Below are 22297 nucleotides of genomic sequence, written 5' to 3'. Positions count from 1 at the left end.
TGATTGAAAACTTTTTGTAGAAAATTTCATATGTTAACAATTATTGAAGATATCAACTGAACACACAATGACAAGCTGACAGGCTTTAAAAAATGTTAACCATTATCCAATGTATAAACTGGATATATAATGATTGAATTTGTTTTGTAGAAAGTGTCTCATGTTAACAAGTATTAATGTATAAACTAAACACACAATGACAACACTACACATTCACATTATTGAATGCATAAACTAAACCGACAGCCTAAAAAATGGTTAACCATTATCAAATTTATAACCTGGATATCATATAATGATATAAAGAGTTACTTGGTGTAGAAAATTTTCCATACTAACAATTATTGAAGGTATCGACTGAACCCACAATAACAACCTAAATAATGAAGTTGACCAGCACCAAATGTATAAACTGGATATACGATGAAAACTCTACTCGCTGTGAAAAGGTTGACCATTGAATGCATCAACTGATAATACACAATGACAACTGGACAGGCTAAATTTATTTATTTGATTGAACTAGACCGACGCGAAGATTTGAACATATTCATAAGACATTCAATAAGTTCCAATACGAAATAACACAAAATCTTATTTAAATGTTAAAAAAAACTTAAAACAAATTCCGGTTCCATGCATGTACCTTTATTTAACACAAGCAAGATTCCAAATCGAGCACGCTACAATTGTCTTTACATCCAATTGTGATGTATCAAGTCACTAGCCTAGAAAACCTATGTATATTGCACAGGCCTAACACTTTTATCATAGAAACCCTTAGTTACATTAAAACCCTTTTAAAATCAACGTTACATATTTTAAAATCAAACTCCTTTTTTAAATTTAAAACACTGAAAACTTTAAATATAAAATTGGTTAATCCTTGAAATATTTATGAAACTTACTTTTCTTTAAAAATTGTTATGAAACATTACTAAATTTATATAGAACATATATGACATCAAAATAAAGGTACACATACCTAGTCTCTTAGAGAGATGACGAAGATAATGAATTTAACTTGTAGATCGGAGAGAGAATCTTTGAGTGACTGAAATCTAGCGCTGCCAACTTTATAGACGGTGAAATGTGGGGGACATCCCTGATCACGTGCCCAGAGACCGTCCATTGTTGGAGATCTTTGACGTCATAGACGTCTGAAGACAGTATGACGCGCCGGAGGCGGCTCGCGGTGTATCAATGACGTCATGTCGCATTGTTGTCGCGTGATGGGTGCCGTGAGATCACAAACAAAAAACACAAGGTGGATTCAAGAAGGTGACGCTAGGTGCATGGCGTCAGGGGACGCTAGGTGGGGGGTGTCAGGTGGGGCTGCCCAGGTGTAAAAACTGGGCTCATTAGATCAAACTTCATTCTTGGAGAATCTTTTCGTCACGGGTCATTGATGCCACCAACACAACAAAAACACAATCAGAAAAAACACCGCCTCTACCCAAGTACCCTGGAGATATGCCTGTGGTGTGAGACTAGTCAATACAAAATAAGGTGCTTTTTGTATAGATAGTTGATACAGAGATCCTTTATGTTTATTATGGTCTAGATCAGGGGTCTCCAAACGTTTCAGTCCGAGGGCCGCATTAACTATCAAATTTCAGTTCGGGGGCCAGTTTCTTCCAGGCATGTCTTTGATTTTTCTGGCCAAAGTTCCTCAGCCATCAACAACAAACGTTTTTTCCGTGGACAAAAAGATCTCCGCGGGCCGGATAAGAGGACCTCGCGGGCCGCATCCGGCCGCATCCGGCCCGCGGGCCGTAGTTTGGAGACCCCTGGTCTAGATAACTTATTTTCTCCGGCAGGGTGGGGTGGGGGAGGGGGGGGGGGAGGGGTCTCGCAGCTCTCATGGAGTGTAGGGAGCACTGGATTAAGTATACATTTTTTGTATAAATTGTAAACCTTTTTTATTTCATACCGCGGGGAAGGGGAGGGTGAATATGAACGTGCTTCAACAACCCCCCCCCCCTCTCCTCCCCCCTCCCGCCATGTTGGATTTGCCGGCCGAAAGAAAGATTGGCTTTGGTCAATAGTGACCACTATAATACTTTTGTAGCACATTCAGAAATACCACCTATCCACCTACAAACATGATGCGATGTTCACAAAACTGGATCTAAGCACTCAACAAAACTTATCCCTTTTCCACCCCTCCCCCTCTCCCCCATCAGTACACAAATGTGATCATTACTTAATTACTGTTTGGGTGCGGGGCTTTCACTTTGTGTGTCCTGTAGTTGACAGTTTGACGCTTGTAACAATAAAACAAACCTGAAACGTTCAAAGTCTAGTGTGTTTACGTAATGATTTATACCGTACAAATATTCACTGAATATTGCTACGCTAATTAGTGTGATTGTTTTCAAATTCTCACAATAAAAAAGCCACAGAAAAAAAAGTGACAAATGTATTGTTTTTTTTTAATGGACATTTTTTAAAATTGTATGTTTTCAGAAATTGAAAACAAGCTAAGATTTTAGATATATGTGCGTAAGTTATATTTGTATGGTAACGTGTAAAAATTATTTAGTCTGAAGTATGTAGGTTTTAAATTCGTTATAGAATACAATTGAGGAGAATGTTCTAGTCTACTCAGTCTTCATCGTGTTTTTTAAAATACAAACTTTGAATGAAATGTTAAGAATATATAGTTACGTGGTTAAGATGATTCATTCATTTCAACTCGTCGCAATTATAGTTAAGCCACCTTTACTGCCCACAATTATCGTACTTATTAATTCACGAAGCATGGGATCAAGCCAAAAAACCGACACGGCATAAAGGCAGTCGTTGAAGCAAAACGTTAACAATACACAATGTAGACGGACAAAAAACACACATACACACACTAAACAGCGATGTACCTACATTTCTTTTATAATTATTTTTCTACCAGGTATTCAAATAAATGAGTAACAAAATTTGAGGCTAATAAGTTTACTATTTTGAGGCTGCTATGTAAATTATCTAATAGTACTTCACACATAAGCCTCAAGTAAGCAAAATTACCTCATAGTATTTTTACTTATTGTGATGTTCAAATTTGGATTATAATTAAAAACCATAATGCTTTTACAGAATATAAATGTTACTAAAACACCACCCATATTTACAAACACCAAAAATTATACAATTCACAGTAAGTAAACCAAAATGATTCTTATTAAAAAAAAAATTCTTCGTTCTTCAATTAATGTTCTTTAGTTAGTCCGTTCATCAATTAGTGTTCCTTAGTTAGTCCGTTCATCAATTAGTGTTCCCTTTTCCGTTCCCCAATTAGTGCTCCTTTTTCCGTTCATCAATTAGTGTTCCTTATTTTAAAAATAAAAACAATCACCGACTAAACGATAAATATACTGTCTTATTAGATTGAGTTTTGGTCTAGAGATATTTGATGTTGTGTAGGACAACTGAAATATTTCCACCTACAAAAGGTGTATATATATATATATATATTATATATATATATATATATATATATATATATATATATATATATATATATATATATATATATATATATATATATATATATATATAAACATCTTTACATATATCAAAGTCAATGTGCTGTTTGTTTTTAACAATATGCGCAAAAAAAACAATTAATAATGAAGTGCTAGTGGCAAAAAAACAACAACTAAAAACCAAACTAAAGCGAGAGGGAGGGGGTTGGGGGTCACTGGGGTACTCAAGACACTCAAGACATAACCCTGAGACACACAGACATACAATGACCCACATACCCACAACGTACATACCAAAATTTATTGTGCTCATACCCGCCACACACACACATAGACACACACAACCACACACACAGACATACTCACGAGATTGTATCACTTCCGCTTACCCTACCCTAATCAACATCCCCACATCATAATCTCAATTGTACACAAACCTAACCCTACCCCAATTAACAATATCCCCACTCCATAATCTTAATTGTATACAAACCTAACCCTACCCCAATCAACAATATCCCCACTACATAATCTTAATTGTACACAAACCTAACCTTACCTCAATCAACAATATCCCCCCACTATTTTTCCTACCCCACCTCCCCTCCCCTCAGTCGTAGGGCCTACTCTCTTTGTTACATTTAGTCAGTATTTCCTCCCCACCCCCCACCCCACTTTCTTATATAAACTCTACCCCTCAAATCAGTAATCAATTGAACCTGTGACTTGCCTGATCAAGTCCTCCCCCCCCCCCCCGTCCCTCCCTCCCTTCACGGTCCGCGTCAGGCGTTTACCTGAGGAAACAAGGGGGGAGAACTTTTGGTCTCATTGTTATGAAAAGGGGAAACAACCGGCGAGACGTCATCGACGGGGTGACATTTTATCACGTGATCTTCACATTAGTACAATTTGTTTCCAACATCATCAACGATTCCCTCATTGAGAGGCGAATTAAACTAAAGACAAAATATGAACTAAACAACACATAAATGTGGATTAAGGTATAGGCAAACATGGATTATACTAAAGATCAAAGTGGATTATTGTGAATTCGACTAGTGACAAATGTGGATTAAACGAAAAATGAATGCAGATTAATCTAGAGTTTAAAAAAATTAATAAAAGGTTTCAGAATCTAATCGAATCAGGATCAGTTTTTGGCGGAGAGGTAAACCTAATTTTGTATATATATTTATATATATGTGGCGGGGGCCAGAATTTTTTTTTTGCGGGGTGGCTCTTTTTTTCTAGTTCCGCCACTGCACTGACTAAACGATAAATATACTGTCTTGCTATATTGAGTTTATATATATATATATATATATATATATATATATATATATATATATATATATATATATATATATATATATATATATATATATATATATATAAGTGTACTCGAGACTTTTTTTAAAAATAATTTTATTTTCAGTATATAACACGTACATCAACATCATTTGCATAACTTCAAACATTAACTGAAACCAGAAGAATTTACAACTGTACATATATCAAAGTCAATGTGCTGTTTGTTTTAACAATTTGTGCAATGATGATAATAAATAAACAAATAATAATGAATTGCTAGTGATAAAACAACTCGAAACCAATACAGAAAAAAAAAGGGGGGGGGGGGGGGTCACTAGGGTGAACGAAAAAAAGTCACAGGAAAAAAAAACACAGAAAAAAGGTCATAGTGGAAAAATTTTATCGGAAAAAAAGTCACAGAAATAAATTCACAGAAAAAAAGTCACAAAAATCTTTTTAGAAATATTTTTTATTAATTTGTTAAGAATTGTAAAATTTTGTATGTTTATTGTTGTGGGCTGTATTTTTTTATAGCATAAATTATTTATAGACGTTAAAAGTATTATGATTTACAACAATTGTAAGTAAAAACACTCCAAGATAATTAACACAACAATCTCAACTTTTGTTACGTATTTAGTTAAATACGCGGTAGAAAAGTTAATTATAAAAGAAATTTAGGTACATTTTGCCGTAGGCTATTCTCTGGTCGGCCTCTCCTCAGAGGCATTGTCCGAACATATTGTGTGTTGTTGACGTTATGCGTCAATGACAGCCTTTGAACCTTGTCGGCTTTCTGTTTTGATCCTAAGTTTTGTTATGTAATGAGCGTGATAAATGTCGGCAGTAAAGGTGGTTGAACTAAACATAACTATTGTTGCCATGAGTTGAGGGCAGCAAGTCAGATGAACTTACCATTTCACGGTAATTTAATATTGGTATTTAAAAAAAAAAAAAACAAGATGAAAAACGTGGACTTTGGAGCATTCTATTAAATGCTACTAATCTTAAGTTTAAAATAATTACAATCTACATACTTCATAATAAATAATTTTAGTTGAATTATAAAAATTCCTATGCGTATACAGCCTACACACATTACATTAAATTTAATTAAACCTAAGTTAATTTGCACTCTCTAAATATTTAATACATAAAAGTATTTACAAATATCATGCAAATATATATTTGTGACTTTTTTTTCCTGTGACTTTTTTTCCTGTGACTTTTTTTCCTGTGTTTTTTTTTTCCTGTGACTTTTTTTCCTACAATCCCGCCGCCACGGTGGTGTACACCAGACGTAAACACAATCAGCTGTTCACAATCAGCGCTGGACGTGTTCACTGTATGTAAAGAACCGCACGCGCGGAAAAGGAAAAATACGTTTAAAAACTTGAACGCTTAGGAATTGAAGATCCTTATATTGTTATTGACGGTTTCGTGGATAATATAAATATTTGGCCGAAATTTCTAAATAAAAATACTGTTAGTAATACTGTTTGCGTTTAGAGTTTAAGTAGACGAATCTGATCAAATGTAGTAATATATTATAGGTTATCTAGATCTGGTTAATGTAGATTCTAGATTCTCTGTTAAGTACAAGATTTAGTAGCAATAGATCTAGTACAACCACACTACTGTAGCAAACGTTAGACCACTTAACTCCTACAAAACTCACACTACAACGGCTAATATAATTCATGGGTAATAACCACTGCTGTTCTTAGATCTGGGTAGCGTGTTATACAATTTAAGACCCTTAAAATCCAGCAGGGAAGTGATCAGACACATTAATACTGATGTTCAACCCTCATGATGGCCAGCCCCCACCTTTTTCTAGCCCACAATAAAACCAAAGAGGAGTCAGTACCACTGCTCTCCCCTCAACATTTCTCACCTCGATGTCATGTTATGTCATTTATAGCACACATGGGTTATCAGGGGAAAGCATCCCTTTTTACATCCAAGAATCTTAACTCTGGACAGCTACACACTAGTATACAATCTACAAACTAGGTGCCTACAGTAAACTACTCGACTGTAGGCCTTATGTAGACCTGCAATTGTATCAATTGTAGACTGGGTCCATTGTTATTATTCTAAACCATCTCACTTATAAAGTTTCTAGCTTGATTTGTTTCTTTTATAAAAAGTTGATTTTTTAAAAAATTAGCCTAATCATTAACCAAATAATAATAATGTGGTTATTTGTTGTTGGCTGGTATGATCTAGATTCTACTACTAGGCTACATAAACTTATTGACTTTTGAGCGATTTCCGATTTCCAAAAATGTAATTACTTCCAGTCTCTTAAAGGCAGATAATGTAAGTACCTTTAAAGTTAGGTAGACGAAAGTTTACGTGCTAGAATTAGATTGTATGCGCAGGTTTTTCTCAACATTTGAACGATTTCCGATTCTCGGAAATGATTTTCTACTCTTTTTTCCTTTGGACCACAATAACATCCAAACTGTATTTTACTTGATATTTTATATATAAGTAAAGAAAATATCCTATACTTGGGTCACTTTCAATTTTGAGTGATTTTCGACATCCGGAAGTGATACTTAACTCTATTTCTTGTTTTCGAGAATTATATCATATCCAATCGCTTGAGAACTGTTTCAGTAAGCTAAAGGAAATTTCAGGCTTAGGCATATGATCTTATTCGCGGCTAATTGATTTCCGGTTACTGGAAGTAATATTTAAGCTTTTTCTTATTTCTAAAAAAAAAATAAAACAATGCAATTAATGTTTCCAAAAGAACGTATAAATTATTTTCCGCTCTATTATACTTACACTGGTCATTAAGTGCACAATTTTTTTTTCTGCTTTATTCTATTTTGCTTATATAAATAAGTATTAAAACTATTGCCATGGGAGAGCCACCCCTCCAACTGTAATATAAGAATATACTTGAAAGTTTAGGAGAGATCATTCCCGCTTTATATTTTTAAAACGTAAGGTATTATATTAAACTTTTAGCTTTATATTAACTTTTAAGCGATTTCCGATAACCGAAAATGGTAATTACTCCCGGTCTCTTAAAATCGGATAACTGATGCACCCTTAAGTACCCTATAGAATATAGAAACATTTTTTTAAATTAAAAACGTATAAGAAAAATATGAAAATACCAGATAAATGCCCCTTTGATGGAGAGATACAACGGTCGCTAGGTTGATAATGGTGTCTTTTTTTTTAAAAATCGAAATAAAAAAGAAAATCACCACCTCAACTCCAAATTTAACCGGAAATGTCAAGTGTCACTGAAAACGGATTTCCGACTAGTATCCCGACTAACTCTCCGCCACCTTAAAAAAATTTAGTCCACCCTCACCCCCGAAAATTTAAGACCCCCCCTCCCCTCTTGGGAGGAAAAACTCTGAAAGAAACACTGGTCGCATTTGTAGATCATACAAACTAAAGGTAGAGCCCACTTCTATAATATAGACCTGTTTCCTACTTTCGACCGATAAATTTTACTCACGCAGACAGTGTTCGTTTCAGGCTTTTTTTCCGTGGGTGGGGCACTTGAATTTTTTCAGGTATCGGCATAGACGTTCTACCGCCTATATTAAATATATTTAGTATATTTAGTATAAATGCGCGATAACTACGTGTACATCAAGCCCATCTCCCGCGTAAGAACGTCCAAGCCGCACCCCCCCCCCCCCCGAACTCAAAAGAAATGTCATCGATACTCTATAATAAAATTGCAGCCTGATTCATGTGTCTAATCTAAAGAGTGGTTTGCTTGCAGAGTTTCTTTCATGCATCACTTCGGGTAGGGGCGAAGCCCATTTACCCCCCCCCCCCCCCCACCCTCCCCTCACGATTGAACGTCTAATCCCTCCGCCTGAAAAAAAAACGAAATATAATTGATATAGAAAATATATTGTACTTTTACCAGTGTCGTTCTCCCCCGCCCCGGATAATTTTATTCGCCTCTGCAAAAATTCAAGTGCCCCACCCCAGAAAAATATCTGAAAGAAACACTGTCTGCAAGTGTGAGGTTTATCGGCCAAAAGTAGGAAACGATGTAACGAGTTTGAATTATAGAAGTAGGCTCTACCTTCAGTTTGTATGATCTACAAATACGACCAGTGTTTCTTTCAGACTTTTTTCTCCCCGGAGAGGGATGGGGGAACTTGACATTTTCTAATCTAAAAAGTGTTTTGCGTACACAGTTTCGTTCATGCATCTCTTCCGGTAGAGGCGAAACCCCTCCCAGGCTCTACCTTTAGTTTTTATGATCAACACAAGCTACCAGTGTTTCTTTCAGACTTTTTCCTCCCCAGAGAGGGGTGGGGGTGCTTGAAATTTTCGGGAGCGGGGTGGAATTTTCTGTGAGTGGACGGACTGGAAAAAGTATATATTAATATCGTTGAATGGGACGGTAGAGGTGCTTTGGTGTGTGTGTGTGTGGGGGGGGGGGGTTGTGCGGAGCCCCTACTTTCCAAGTAGTTGCCTGAAAGAAACTCTAAATGCTACTTTTGTCATGATTGAGCTTAAGTGCATGGTTTAGAGGTATGGCTACGACTATATTTAATATATTTAGTATATTTAGTATAAATGCGCGATAATTACGTGTAGATCAAGCTTAAATGCGATAAAAATGACAATTCTGGATAAAAATCCGTTTTCAATGTCATTTTTCGTTTCCGGTTAAATTGAAGTAAGGTGGTGATTTCGGTTTTGGTTTTAGCTTAGAGAAAATAGACAGCACTATCAACCTAGCGCACGTTGTATCCTTCCTCAACGGGCCATTTTTCTCGTTATAGATATTCATCATTTTTTAAAAACTATAGGCCTGTAATAAGATATGAAAATGTTTTTACAATTTGAAGAATCCGTTTTTAAAAAGTGAATTATTTCAGCAGTTCACCAACTGTACAGAACAATCTACTGGTGAAACAAGAACGGTAACTCGTTAAAGATGGACAACTACGAGGAGCTGGTCGCTGTCTTTGGGCCGTTAAGTGAAGATGTACGTATCAAGTTAATTGATTGTTAATGAATACAATGTATTATATATCCGTTATTAGCCCATAATTAGCTAATCAGATTTAACAAGATGTAAAAATGTATAACCATTTTCTTCACATGTACAGAGATTAAGTGTACGAGTTTTAACAAAGTTGTCAATGAAGTTTTAATACTTTTTAAAAATTCAAACAAATTTTAGAGAACAATTTAAAATCTATTTTTCAGCTACATCTAGATGACGAAACTGTGGATACATTATGGCGTCAGAAAATTAAAGAGTTAGTGGAGGTCAGGCTAACCAGTGCCGACCAACACCAGAGCACGCAGCAGATGCAACATGTGGTGGGGTCTATGGTGGAGAAGTTCCAGAGCTGCATCATACAGGCTCTTGTGGAACAACGCGGGCAGGAAGTGGACACGGTCCAAACTTTGGTCAAACACGAGCTTCGGGAATTCACTGATTTGATAGATGAATGTACTTCCCTTGGTGTGGTGGGAGATACTGTGGTATCTGTATCTGATGTTGCAGTAGCAGATAATGTAGCCACATCTGATGTAGCAGTAGCAGATAATGTAGCCGAATCTGGTGTAGCAGTAGCAGATAATGTAGCCACATCTGATGTAGCAGTAGCAGATAATGTAGCCGAATCTGGTGTAGCAGTAGCAGATAATGTAGCCACATTTGATGTAGCAGTAGCAGATAATATAGCCACATCTGATGTAGCAGTAGCAGATAAGGTAGCCACATCTGATGTAGCAGTAGCAGATAAGGTAGCCACATCTGATGTAGCAGTAGCAGATAATATAGCCACATCTGATGTAGCAGTAGCAGATAAGGTAGCCACATCTGATGTAGCAGTAGCAGATACTGTAGCCACATCTGATGTAGCAGTAGCAGATAATGTAGCCACATCTGATGTAGCAGTAGCAGATAATGTAGCCACTTCTGATGTAGCAGTAGCAGATAATGTAGCCACATCTGATGTAGCAGTAGCAGATAATGTAGCCACATCTGATGTAGCAGTAGCAGATAATGTAGCCACATCTGATGTAGCAGTAGCAGATAATGTAGCCACTTCTGATGTAGCAGTAGCAGATAATGTAGCCACATCTGATGTAGCAGTAGCAGATAATGTAGCCACATCTGATGTAGCAGTAGCAGATATTGTAGCCACATCTGGTGTAGCAGTGGCAGATGATGTAGACACATACCATGTAGTAGCAGATGATGTAGACACATATGATGTAGATGTAGCAGATGATGTAAACACAAATGATGTAGAAGTAGCAGATGATGTAGACACATATGATGTAGAAGTAGCAGATGATGTATACACATATGATGTAGAAGATGCAGATGATTTAGACACATATGATGTAGAAGATGCAGATGATTTAGACACTTATGATGTAGATGTAGCAGATGATGCAGACACATATGATGTACAAAATGCAGATTATTTAGACACATATGATGTAGAAGATGCAGATTATGTAGACACATATGATGTAGAAGTAGCGGATGATGTAGACACATATGATGTAGAAGATGCAGATTATGTAGATACATATGATTTACAAGTAGCAGATGATGTAGACACACATGATGTAGATGTAGCAGATTATGTAGACACATATGATGTAGAAGATGCAGATGATTTAGACACATATGATGTAGAAGATGCAGATTATGTAGACACATATGATGTAGAAGTAGCGGATGATGTAGACACATATGATGTAGAAGTAGCAGATGATGTAGACACATATGATGTAGCAGTAGCAGATTATGTAGACACATATGATGTAGAAGATGCAGATGATTTAGACACATATGATGTAGATGTAGCAGATGATGTAGACACATATGATGTAGAAGATGCAGATTATGTAGACACATATGATGTAGATTTAGCAGATGATGTAGCCACATATGATGTAGAAGTAGCAGATGATTTAGACACATATGATGTAGAAGATGTAGATGATTTAGACACTTATGATGTAGATGTAGCAAATGATTTAGACACATATGATGTAGAAGATGCAGATGATTTAGACACATATGATGTAGAAGATGCAGATTATGTAGACACATATGATGTAGATGTAGCAGATGATGTAGCCACATATGATGTAGAAGATGTAGATGATTTAGACACTTATGATGTAGATGTAGCAAATGATTTAGACACATATGATGTACAAGATGCAGATGATTTAGACACATATGATGTAGAAGATGCAGATTATGTAGACACATATGATGTAGAAGTAGCAGATGATGTAGCCACATATGATGTAGAAGTAGCAGATGATTTAGACACATATGATGTAGATGTAGCAGATGATGTAGCCACATATGATGTTGATGTAGCAGATGATGTAGCAACATATGATGTACAAGTAGCAGATGATGTAGCCACATATGATGTAGAAGATGCAGATGGTTTAGACACATATGATGTAGATGTAGCAAATGATGTAAACACATATGATGTAGAAGTAGCAGATGACTTAGACACATATGATGTAGAAGTAGCAGATTATGTAGACACATATGATGTAGAAGATGCAGATTATGTAGCCACATACGATGTAGATGTAGCAGATGATGTAGACACATATGATGTAGAAGATGCAGATGATGTAGACACATATGATGTAGAAGATGCAGATTATGTAGACACATATGATGTAGATATAGCAAATAATGTAGACACATATGATGTAGAAGATGCAGATTATGTAGACACATATGATGTAGATGTAGCAGATGATGTAACCACATATGATGTACAAGTAGCAGATAATGTAGCCACATATGATGTAGAAGATGTAGATGATTTAGACACATATGATGTAGATGCAGCAAATGACGTAGACACATATGATGTAGATGTAGCAGATGATGTAGCCACATATGATGTAGAAGTAGCAGATGTTGTAGACACATATGGTGTAGAAGAAGCAGATGATTTAGACACATATGATGTAGATGTTGCAGATGATGTAGACATATATGATGTAGAAGATGCAGATGATTTAGACACATATGATGTAGAAGATGCAGATGATTTAGACACATATGATGTAGAAGATGCCAATGTCGTAGACACATATGATGTAGATGTAGCAGATGATGTAGACACACCTGGTGTAGAAGATGCAGATGATATAGACACATATGATGTAGATGTAGCAGATGATTTAGACACATATGATGTAGAAGATGCAAATTATGTAGACACATATGATGTAGATGTAGCAGATGATGTAGACACATATGATGTAGAAGTAGCAGATGATGTAGACACATATGATATAGAAGATGCAGATTATGTATCCACATATGATGTAGATGTAGCAGATGATGTAGACACATATGATGTAGAAGATGCAGATTATGTAGACACATATGATGTAGAAGTAGCAGATGATGTAGACACATATGATGTAGATGATGCTGATGATTTAGACACATATGATGAAGAAGATGCAGATTATGTGGACACTTACGATGCAGATGTTGCAGATGATGTAGACACATATGATGTAGATGTAGCAGATGATGTATCCACATATGATGTAGAAGCAGCAGATGATGTAGACACATATGATGTAGAAGATGCAGATTATGTAGACACATATGATGTAGAAGATGAAGATGATGTAGACACATATGATGTAGAAGTAGCAGATGATTTAGACTCATATGATGTAGTAGATGCAGATTATGTAGACACATATGATGTAGATGTAGCAGATGATGTATCCACATATGATGTAGAAGCAGCAGATGATGTAGACACATATGATGTAGAAGATGCAGATTATGTAGACACATATGATGTAGATGTAGCAGATTATGTAGACACATATGATGTAGAAGATGCAGATGATTTAGACACATATGATGTAGATGTAGCAAATGATGTAGACACATATGATGTAGAAGATGCAGATTATGTAGACACATATGATGTAGAAGATGCAGATTATGTAGACACATATGATGTAGAAGATACAGATGATTTAGACACATATGATGTAGAAGATGCAGATTATGTAGACAGATATGATGTAGATGTAGCAGATGATGTAGACACATATGATGTAGATGTAGCAGATGATTTAGACACATATGATGTAGAAGTAGCAGATTATGTAGACACATACGATGTAGAAGATGCAGATTATGTAGACACATATGATGTAGATGTAGCAGATGATTTAGACACATATGATGTAGAAGATGCAGATTATGTAGACACATATGATGTAGATGTAGCAGATGATTTAGACACATATGATTTAGAAGTAGCAGATGATTTAGACACATATGATGTAGAACATGCAGATGATATAGTAGCAGATGATGTAGACACATATGATGTAGAAGTAGCAAATGATGTAGCCACATATGATGTAGAAGATGCAGATGATTTAGACACATATGATGTAGAAAATGCAGATGATGTAGACACATATTATGTAGAAGATGCAGAAGTAGCTGTTACAATTAACGTAACAATTTCTGACATATCAATACCAACTATGATAACACCAACTTATGTAGCTGAAGCCATTGATGTAGCCAACTTTGCTGGTTCGTTAGACCCTGATACATCAGCAGCTACCGAGGTAGCACCACAGCCACTCACGTCAGCTACAATGTGCACCAGAGCCGTCCAGTCGTTCCCACAGCTACCTCACGGCTACGTCTACACCACCAGCTACGGTGAGATCGAACACGCCATCACCAACTACCACATCACCACCGGCCGTCATGTCACCTTCACCACCCCGCCCATTCTCATCGAGTCGAAAATGATAGAGTACACTCTCACCTTCTCCTTCAACACTGCCGGTCTTCTCAAGATCCACGTGACCGTATACCGCACGGAGCCGGCACACGACCGGTGGCCGGTTCAAATCTTCGGCTACGGCCTGGTATACGACCCCACCAGCCACACCCACACCAAACTCTGGAATCTCAACAAGGTCCAGTGCTGGGAACCGTTCGACGAGATCGGAGTCAAAATCTCCGTGCCCGTCTGTCTGACGTCATCGGACGGCACTTGTTATTCAACCGTGAGCCACCAGGAACTGGTTAACCGGCAATACATCTGTAATAACCGGTTGGTGGTTAGGTGGTGGGTCGGGTGCTACAGCTCAAAGAAATAAAAGAATGGGCAGTGTGTGTGGAATACAGTGTTATGTTATATGTAATACTGTACCATGTTATGGTATATGTAAACAGTAGGAAGTTTTGCTCAAAGAATTAAAGGACTGGACAGGGTGTATGCAATACAGTGTTATGTTATATGAAAAACTGTAGGAAGTTTTGCTCAAAGAAATAAAGTACTGGACAGAGTGTATGCAATACAGTGTTATGTTATATGAAAAACTGTAGGAAGTTTTGCTCAAAGAAATAAAGTACTGGACAGAGTGTATGCAATACAGTGTTATGTTATATGAAAAACTGTAGGAAGTTTTGCTCAAAGAAATAAAGTACTGGACAGAGTGTATGCAATACAGTGTTATGTTATATGAAAAACTGTAGGAAGTTTTGCTCAAAGAAATAAAGTACTGGACAGAGTGTATGCAATACAGTGTTAAGTTATATGAAAAACTGTAGGAAGTTTTGCTCAAAGAAATAAAGTACTGGACAGAGTGTATGCAATACAGTGTTATGTTATATGAAAAACTGTAGGAAGTTTTGCTCAAAGAAATAAAGTACTGGAGAGAGTGTATGCAATACAGTGTTAAGTTATATGAAAAACTGTAGGAAGTTTTGCTCAAAGAAATAAAGAAATTGGCAGTGTGTACGCAATGTAAAACTGTAGGGGTTTTCTAAAAAATAATGTAATATGTCGACTGGCAGTATGTATACAATAACCAGTGTTGTGTTGTATGTATACAATAACCAGTGTTGTGTTGTATGTATACAATAACCAGTGTTGTGTTGCATGTAGGGGTTCTCTCCCAAAAGATGAAGCCACTATTTAAGGACAGTGTATTCAATATGTTTCTAAAAGTAGTGCCTGTCTTTCATACCATATGTTTACATTTAATTAACAAAAATGTCAGTTTTTTAAAATTATTAAACACCCATATTTGTCTTTATTAGCTGCCATCTCTTTAGCTGCTCTTGTAGTTAATGCTTCATTTTGTTTTTCTTATTGTTTTTCTTATAGATTTTCTTATTGTTTTTCTTATAGATTTTCTTATTGTTTTTCTTATAGATTTTCTTATTGTTTTTCTTATTGTTTTTCTTAATGTTTTTCTTATTGTTTTTCTTATAGATTTTCTTATTGTTTTTCTTATTGTTTTTCTAATTAAAAGTTTAAAAATGTCATCATGTATGCTTTTTATTGTATAACTATTTATTCTAAACCAAAATTACCACCTCAACTTCAAATTTAACCGGAAACGAAAAATGTCATTGAAAACTGATTTTAATCCAGAATCGGCACATAGTTACTACACATTGATACTAAATATAGTCTTAGTCATACCCCTAAACCTTGCACCTAAGCTCAAACATGACGAAAGTCCTATTTAGTATTTCTTTCAAGCGACTCTATGCAGTAGCGTAGCGGGGGGGGGGGGGGGGGGGGGGAACATACGTCCCCGGGCGCCGACCTTAGGGGGCGCCAAAATGGGTTGGAAAAATAAATTGAAAGGTTGAGGGGGGTGCAAGTCAAAAGTTTGAGGGGGGGGGGGTGCAAATCGAAATCTCGAGGGGGGGTGCAAATCGAAAGTTTGAGGGGGGGGGTGCAAATCAAAATCTTGAGGGGGGATGAAAATCGAAAAGTTTGTCCCCGGGCGCCGAGAAGAGTCGCTATGCCTCTGACTCTATGGGAGGGGGTGGGGGAGCCCACCACCCGTAACTCACCCCGAAGCTGGTCTGCCGCCCCCTTCAACGAAATAGATTGGTTTCTGTTATGTATGTGGTAGGGGCAAAGCCCCCCCCCCCGGGTCAACGTCTAAGACACCCCCCTCAGTAGAACGTCTAAAACCCACCCCCCAAACAAAATACAATTTATATAGAAATAAAATTTTTACCAGTGTCAGACCCCCCCCCCTTCCCTCAGAATAATTTAATCCGCAACCCCCTCCCCAAATGCCCCCATCTCCCGTAAAAAAAAAGTATAAAAGAAACACTATCTCTATGAGGCCAAAAGTATGAAACGGGTCTATATTATAGAAGTAGGCTCTACCTTTAGACTGTATGTTCTACAAATGCGACCAGTGTTTCTTTCAGACTTTTTCCTACCCGGAGGAAATGGGGGTACTTGACATTTTTCGGAAGGTGGGGCGTTTTCCATGGAGGGGTAGAACACTGGTAAAAGTATATTTTCTATATAAATTATGTTTCTTTGAAGGGTGGGTGGTATGGACAGATCCCGCCCCACAAACCCCCCTCCACTCACCATCCCCCCACATAGAGTCGCCTAAAAGAAACTCTAAATGTGACTTTTGTCCTATTTGAAATTAGGTGCAAGGTTTAGGATATGACTACGACTGTATTTAGTATGAATCTGTAGTAACTATGTGCCGATTTTGGATTAAAATCCGTTTTCAATGTCTGTTTTCGTTTCCGATTAAATTTGAAGTTGAGGTGGCGATTTTGGTTTTGGTTTCGATTTAGAGAAAAAGGCAACAATATCAACTTAGCGCCCGTTGTATTTCTCCCTCGACGGGCCATTTATCTTGTTATAGATGACTGTGATTGACATTTTCCACATGGTTAATTAACTAATTTAGATTAATGATGCTAGAAATAGAATTATGTAGACCTACAAGAATACTGTCTGTAATTTTTTTGTTGTAATACTTTACTTATACTAAACATCATCAGATTAAGTACAGTTCATATTCTTCAGAGACCTCGGCATATGGAGGGACAGTGTGGTCAGCACTATGCCCAGCCGCCTTTGTTTTTCCTAACGTGAGTCCGGTACCCATCAGAGCTGGGTGGACTCGAGACTTTCGGGTTAACAGTTTAGCTCTGTACTGCCAGACCACGCCGTCCCATATATTAGACAAACAGAACAGAAATCGTAATGAAAAACTCCTCCAAGAAACGTGTTAATTGCATCTAGTAATAATGCTCCTTGCTTTTATCTCTACAAATATATACTTTGACCAGTGTACCCCCCCCCCCCCCCCGAAATAGTAGTCAACCACCCTACCCGAAATTTCAAGTGCCCCCCCCCCCCCGAGACAAAAAGCCTGAAAGAAACACTGCTTACAATTTGTGTTAAATACATATAGCCACATGTATTAAATATTTTTCTCAAACTTTGTTTGATGCATTCAGCCTTCATGTATTATGTTTTATTGATGCATGCTTAAAATCTGTATCGTGTACACCTAGGCAGTGGCGTAGCGAGGTCGGATGTCACCCGGTGCGGCACTTAATGGTGTCACCCCCCCAGAGGCGTAGCGACCCTTCCCGGCGCCCGGGACAAACTTTTAATTTTCGATTTGCACCCCCCTCAAAATTTCAATTTGCACCCTCCCCCTCTAACTTTCGATTTGCAGCCCCCCCCCCCCCCCTTGTCGGGATTTGTCAAATTTGCTCTTAAAAACACTCGAATTAATCACTTAATTAAGTGGAATTATCATTTTTCTCTTTATATTTTGCTATTTTTTTGCCTAGGTGTCACCCCCCTAAATGGTGTCACCCGGTGCTGTCCTCAGCCCCCATCCCCCTCGCTACGCCACTGCACTGAGGCCCATGTATAGATACTCTTCGCTTTACAACACTAAGGAAAAACCTGACTCAATCCATCCGCAATAAATAGTTACGGCCCCTCATTGTCTTGTATGGTATTACAGAAACAGTAAGCTACTGGTATATATATATATATATATATATATATATATATATATATATATATATATAAACTGATGCTAGAAAATTATTTACAAGACTAAAGTGTGTCTAATTAATCTTAGTTAACTTATTGAAGACGGAAGCTATAACCTCAACAACACCCCTCCCCCACCCTTCCCGGGCCTGAGACTGGATTTCTCTATCTCTCTCTGTCAACAATTGTTGTGTAACTAGCTGATTGCTTGTGTTGACAGACAGCACTAATAGAGCAGTGTTCCGTTGATGATAGACATTACGTGACGTGTAGTCCCCCCCCCCCACCCCTCCTCTCCCCTCACCCCTCCTCTCCCCTCACTAAAACAACATACTCGAATAATTCAGCTAGTCTCAAAAATCAGTGAAATTGAAATGTATATTGTGGTAGAAAGAGACAAGTTGACTTTACTTTTTTAAAACTTGAGTAAAGTTCACTGTCGGCCTTGACCTACCGTCTTGGTGTGTTGTTTATCTTTCACTGTGTTGACCTTTAACCTAAGCCTTTATACCGTGTACATTTAACTTTTAAAAGGCAATAAAGACAGTTTATTTGTCCTTTAGAATCATGGAGTAGGCTGGTAACTCTAGATCTTGTCCCCATGTACAGTGTTTCTTCCAGACATTTTTCTCGAGGTGGGGGGGGCGCACCTGGTGACACCATTTAGGGGGGTGATACCAAGGCAAAAAATAGCAAAATATATAGAGAAAAACTTGAAGGGGGGGGGGGGGGGAATCGAAAGTTTGAGGGGGGGGGGTGCAAATCGAAATCCGGGTGACACACGACCTCGCTGCGCCACTGACCAATGGGCAGTTGTGGACTTTTGTAATCTAAAGTTGTAACTTTACCTGTATAAACACATCAATATTTCAAGCAAGTTTCAAATGTTTGATGATTTTTAGAGTGTTAAGGTTTAAGTCATGAGGAAAACAAAAGAAATTCTCGGACAATCAGTATCGATACATTTGTGTGTACTGTGGCCATATTGACCAGTGCTTAGTTCTACCTTTCCAATCGTCACCTGAGGTGGAGGGGAGAAAGTCAAGGAGGTGAAGAGGTATTAACCAAACAACAAAGAAAACAAAATCTGTACCTGTGTGTGGGGAGAAGGGGGGGGGGGGGAGACTACCCTTAAGCCTACAAACACACTATAGGGGTGGGGGTTGTAAGAAGGGACCATCTATTTTCTATTTGTGTTTTGTTGCATCAACACCCTTAACCATCCAGTGACCCACCTGACCCCACCCACCTAGCACCAGTGACCCACCTGACCACACCCACCTAGCACCAGTGACCCACCTGACCACACCCACCTAGCACCAGTGACCCCCCTGACCCCACCTACCTAGCACAAGTGACCCACCTGACCCCACCTACCTAGCACAAGTGACCCACCTGACCCCACCTACCTAGCACAAGTGACCCACCTGACCCCACCTACCTAGCACAAGTGACCCACCTGACCCCACCTACCTAGCACAAGTGACCCACCTGACCCCACCTACCTAGCACAAGTGACCCACCTGACCCCACCTACCTAGCACAAGTGACCCACCTACCTAGCACAAGTGACCCACCTGACCCCACCTACCTAGCACAAGTGACCCACCTGACCCCACCTACCTAGCACAAGTGACCCCACCTACCTAGCACAAGTGACCCACCTGACCACACCCACCTAGCACAAGTGACCCACCTACCTAGCACAAGTGACCCACCTGACCCCACCTACCTAGCACAAGTGACCCACCTGACCCCACCTACCTAGCACAAGTGACCCACCTGACCCCACCTACCTAGCACAAGTGACCCACCTGACCCCACCTACCTAGCACAAGTGACCCACCTGACCCCACCTACCTAGCACAAGTGACCCACCTGACCCCACCTACCTAGCACAAGTGACCCACCTGACCCCACCTACCTAGCACAAGTGACCCACCTGACCCCACCTACCTAGCACAAGTGACCCACCTACCTAGCACAAGTGACCCACCTGACCCCACCTACCTAGCACAAGTGACCCACCTGACCCCACCTACCTAGCACAAGTGACCCCACCTACCTAGCACAAGTGACCCACCTGACCACACCCACCTAGCACAAGTGACCCACCTACCTAGCACAAGTGACCCACCTGACCCCACCTACCTAGCACAAGTGACCCACCTGACCCCACCTACCTAGCACAAGTGACCCACCTGACCCCACCTACCTAGCACAAGTGACCCACCTGACCCCACCTACCTAGCACAAGTGACCCACCTGACCCCACCTACCTAGCACAAGTGACCCACCTGACCCCACCTACCTAGCACAAGTGACCCACCTACCTAGCACAAGTGACCCACCTGACCCCACCTACCTAGCACAAGTGACCCACCTGACCCCACCTACCTAGCACAAGTGACCCCACCTACCTAGCACAAGTGACCCACCTGACCCCACCTACCTAGCACCAGTGACCCACCTGACCACACCCACCTAGCACAAGTGACCCACCTGACCCCACCTACCTAGCACAAGTGACCCACCTGACCCCACCCACCTAGCACCAGTGACCCACCTGACCACACCCACCTAGCACCAGTGACCCACCTGACCACACCCACCTAGCACCAGTGACCCACCTGACCCCACCTACCTAGCACCAGTGACCCACATGACCCCACCTACCTAGCACAAGTGACCCACCTGACCCCACCTACCTAGCACAAGTGACCCACCTGACCCCACCTACCTAGCACCAGTGACCCACATGACCCCACCTACCTAGCACAAGTGACCCACCTGACCCCACCTACCTAGCACCAGTGACCCACCTGACCCCACCTACCTAGCACAAGTGACCCACATGACCCCACCTACCTAGCACAAGTGACCCACCTGACCCCACCTACCTAGCACCAGTGACCCACATGACCCCACCTACCTAGCACAAGTGACCCACATGACCCCACCTACCTAGCACCAGTGACCCACATGACCCCACCTACCTAGCACCAGTGACCCACATGACCCCACCTACCTAGCACAAGTGACCCACCTGACCCCACCTACCTTGCACAAGTGACCCACCTGACCCCACCTACCTAGCACAAGTGACCCACCTGACCCACCCACATGACCCCACCTACCTAGCACAAGTGACCCACCTGACCCCACCTACTTAGCACCAGTGACCCACATGACCCCACCTACCTAGCACCAATGACCCACCTGACTCCACCTACCTAGCACCACTGACCCACTTTACCCCACCTACCTATCACCAGTGACCCACCTGACTCCACCTACCTAGCACCACTGACCCACTTTACCCCACCTACCTATCACCAGTGACCCACCTGACCCCACATACCTAGCACCAATGACCCACCTGACCCCACCTACCTAGCACAAGTGACCCACATGACCCCACCTACCTCGCACAAGTGACCCACCTGACATCACCTACCTAGTACCAGTGACCCACATGACCCCACCTACCTAGCACCAGTGACCCACCTACCTAGCCCCACCTCCGTGACCGACCTGACCCCACCTACCTAGCACCAATGATCCACCTGACCCCACCTACCTAGCACCAATGACCCACCTGACCCCATCTACCTAGCCCCACCTCAGTGACCC

The 22297-nt window shown here is 39.8% G+C and overlaps 1 protein-coding gene across 1 annotated transcript; it reads right to left on the bottom strand.

Annotated features, from left to right (window-relative positions):
• Nucleotides 1-11668: 11668 nt before the first annotated feature.
• On the bottom strand, nt 11669-13108 carry LOC131938566 (uncharacterized; the record flags this gene model as incomplete). The annotated part of the gene is made up of 3 exons (XM_059296651.1): nt 11669-11778; nt 12869-12936; nt 13032-13108. Coding segments are annotated over 3 exons (255 nt in total), but the record flags the coding sequence as incomplete, so codon positions are not given.
• Nucleotides 13109-22297: the final 9189 nt, after the last annotated feature.

This window comes from Physella acuta, unplaced genomic scaffold, assembly GCF_028476545.2.
Source record: "Physella acuta isolate Inbredline_101_S28 unplaced genomic scaffold, ASM2847654v3 ptg000248l, whole genome shotgun sequence".
NCBI classification, from domain to species: Eukaryota; Metazoa; Mollusca; class Gastropoda; family Physidae; genus Physella; species Physella acuta.
Note: the sequence above shows the minus strand (reverse complement) of the source record. Positions and strands in the feature narration are given on the sequence as shown.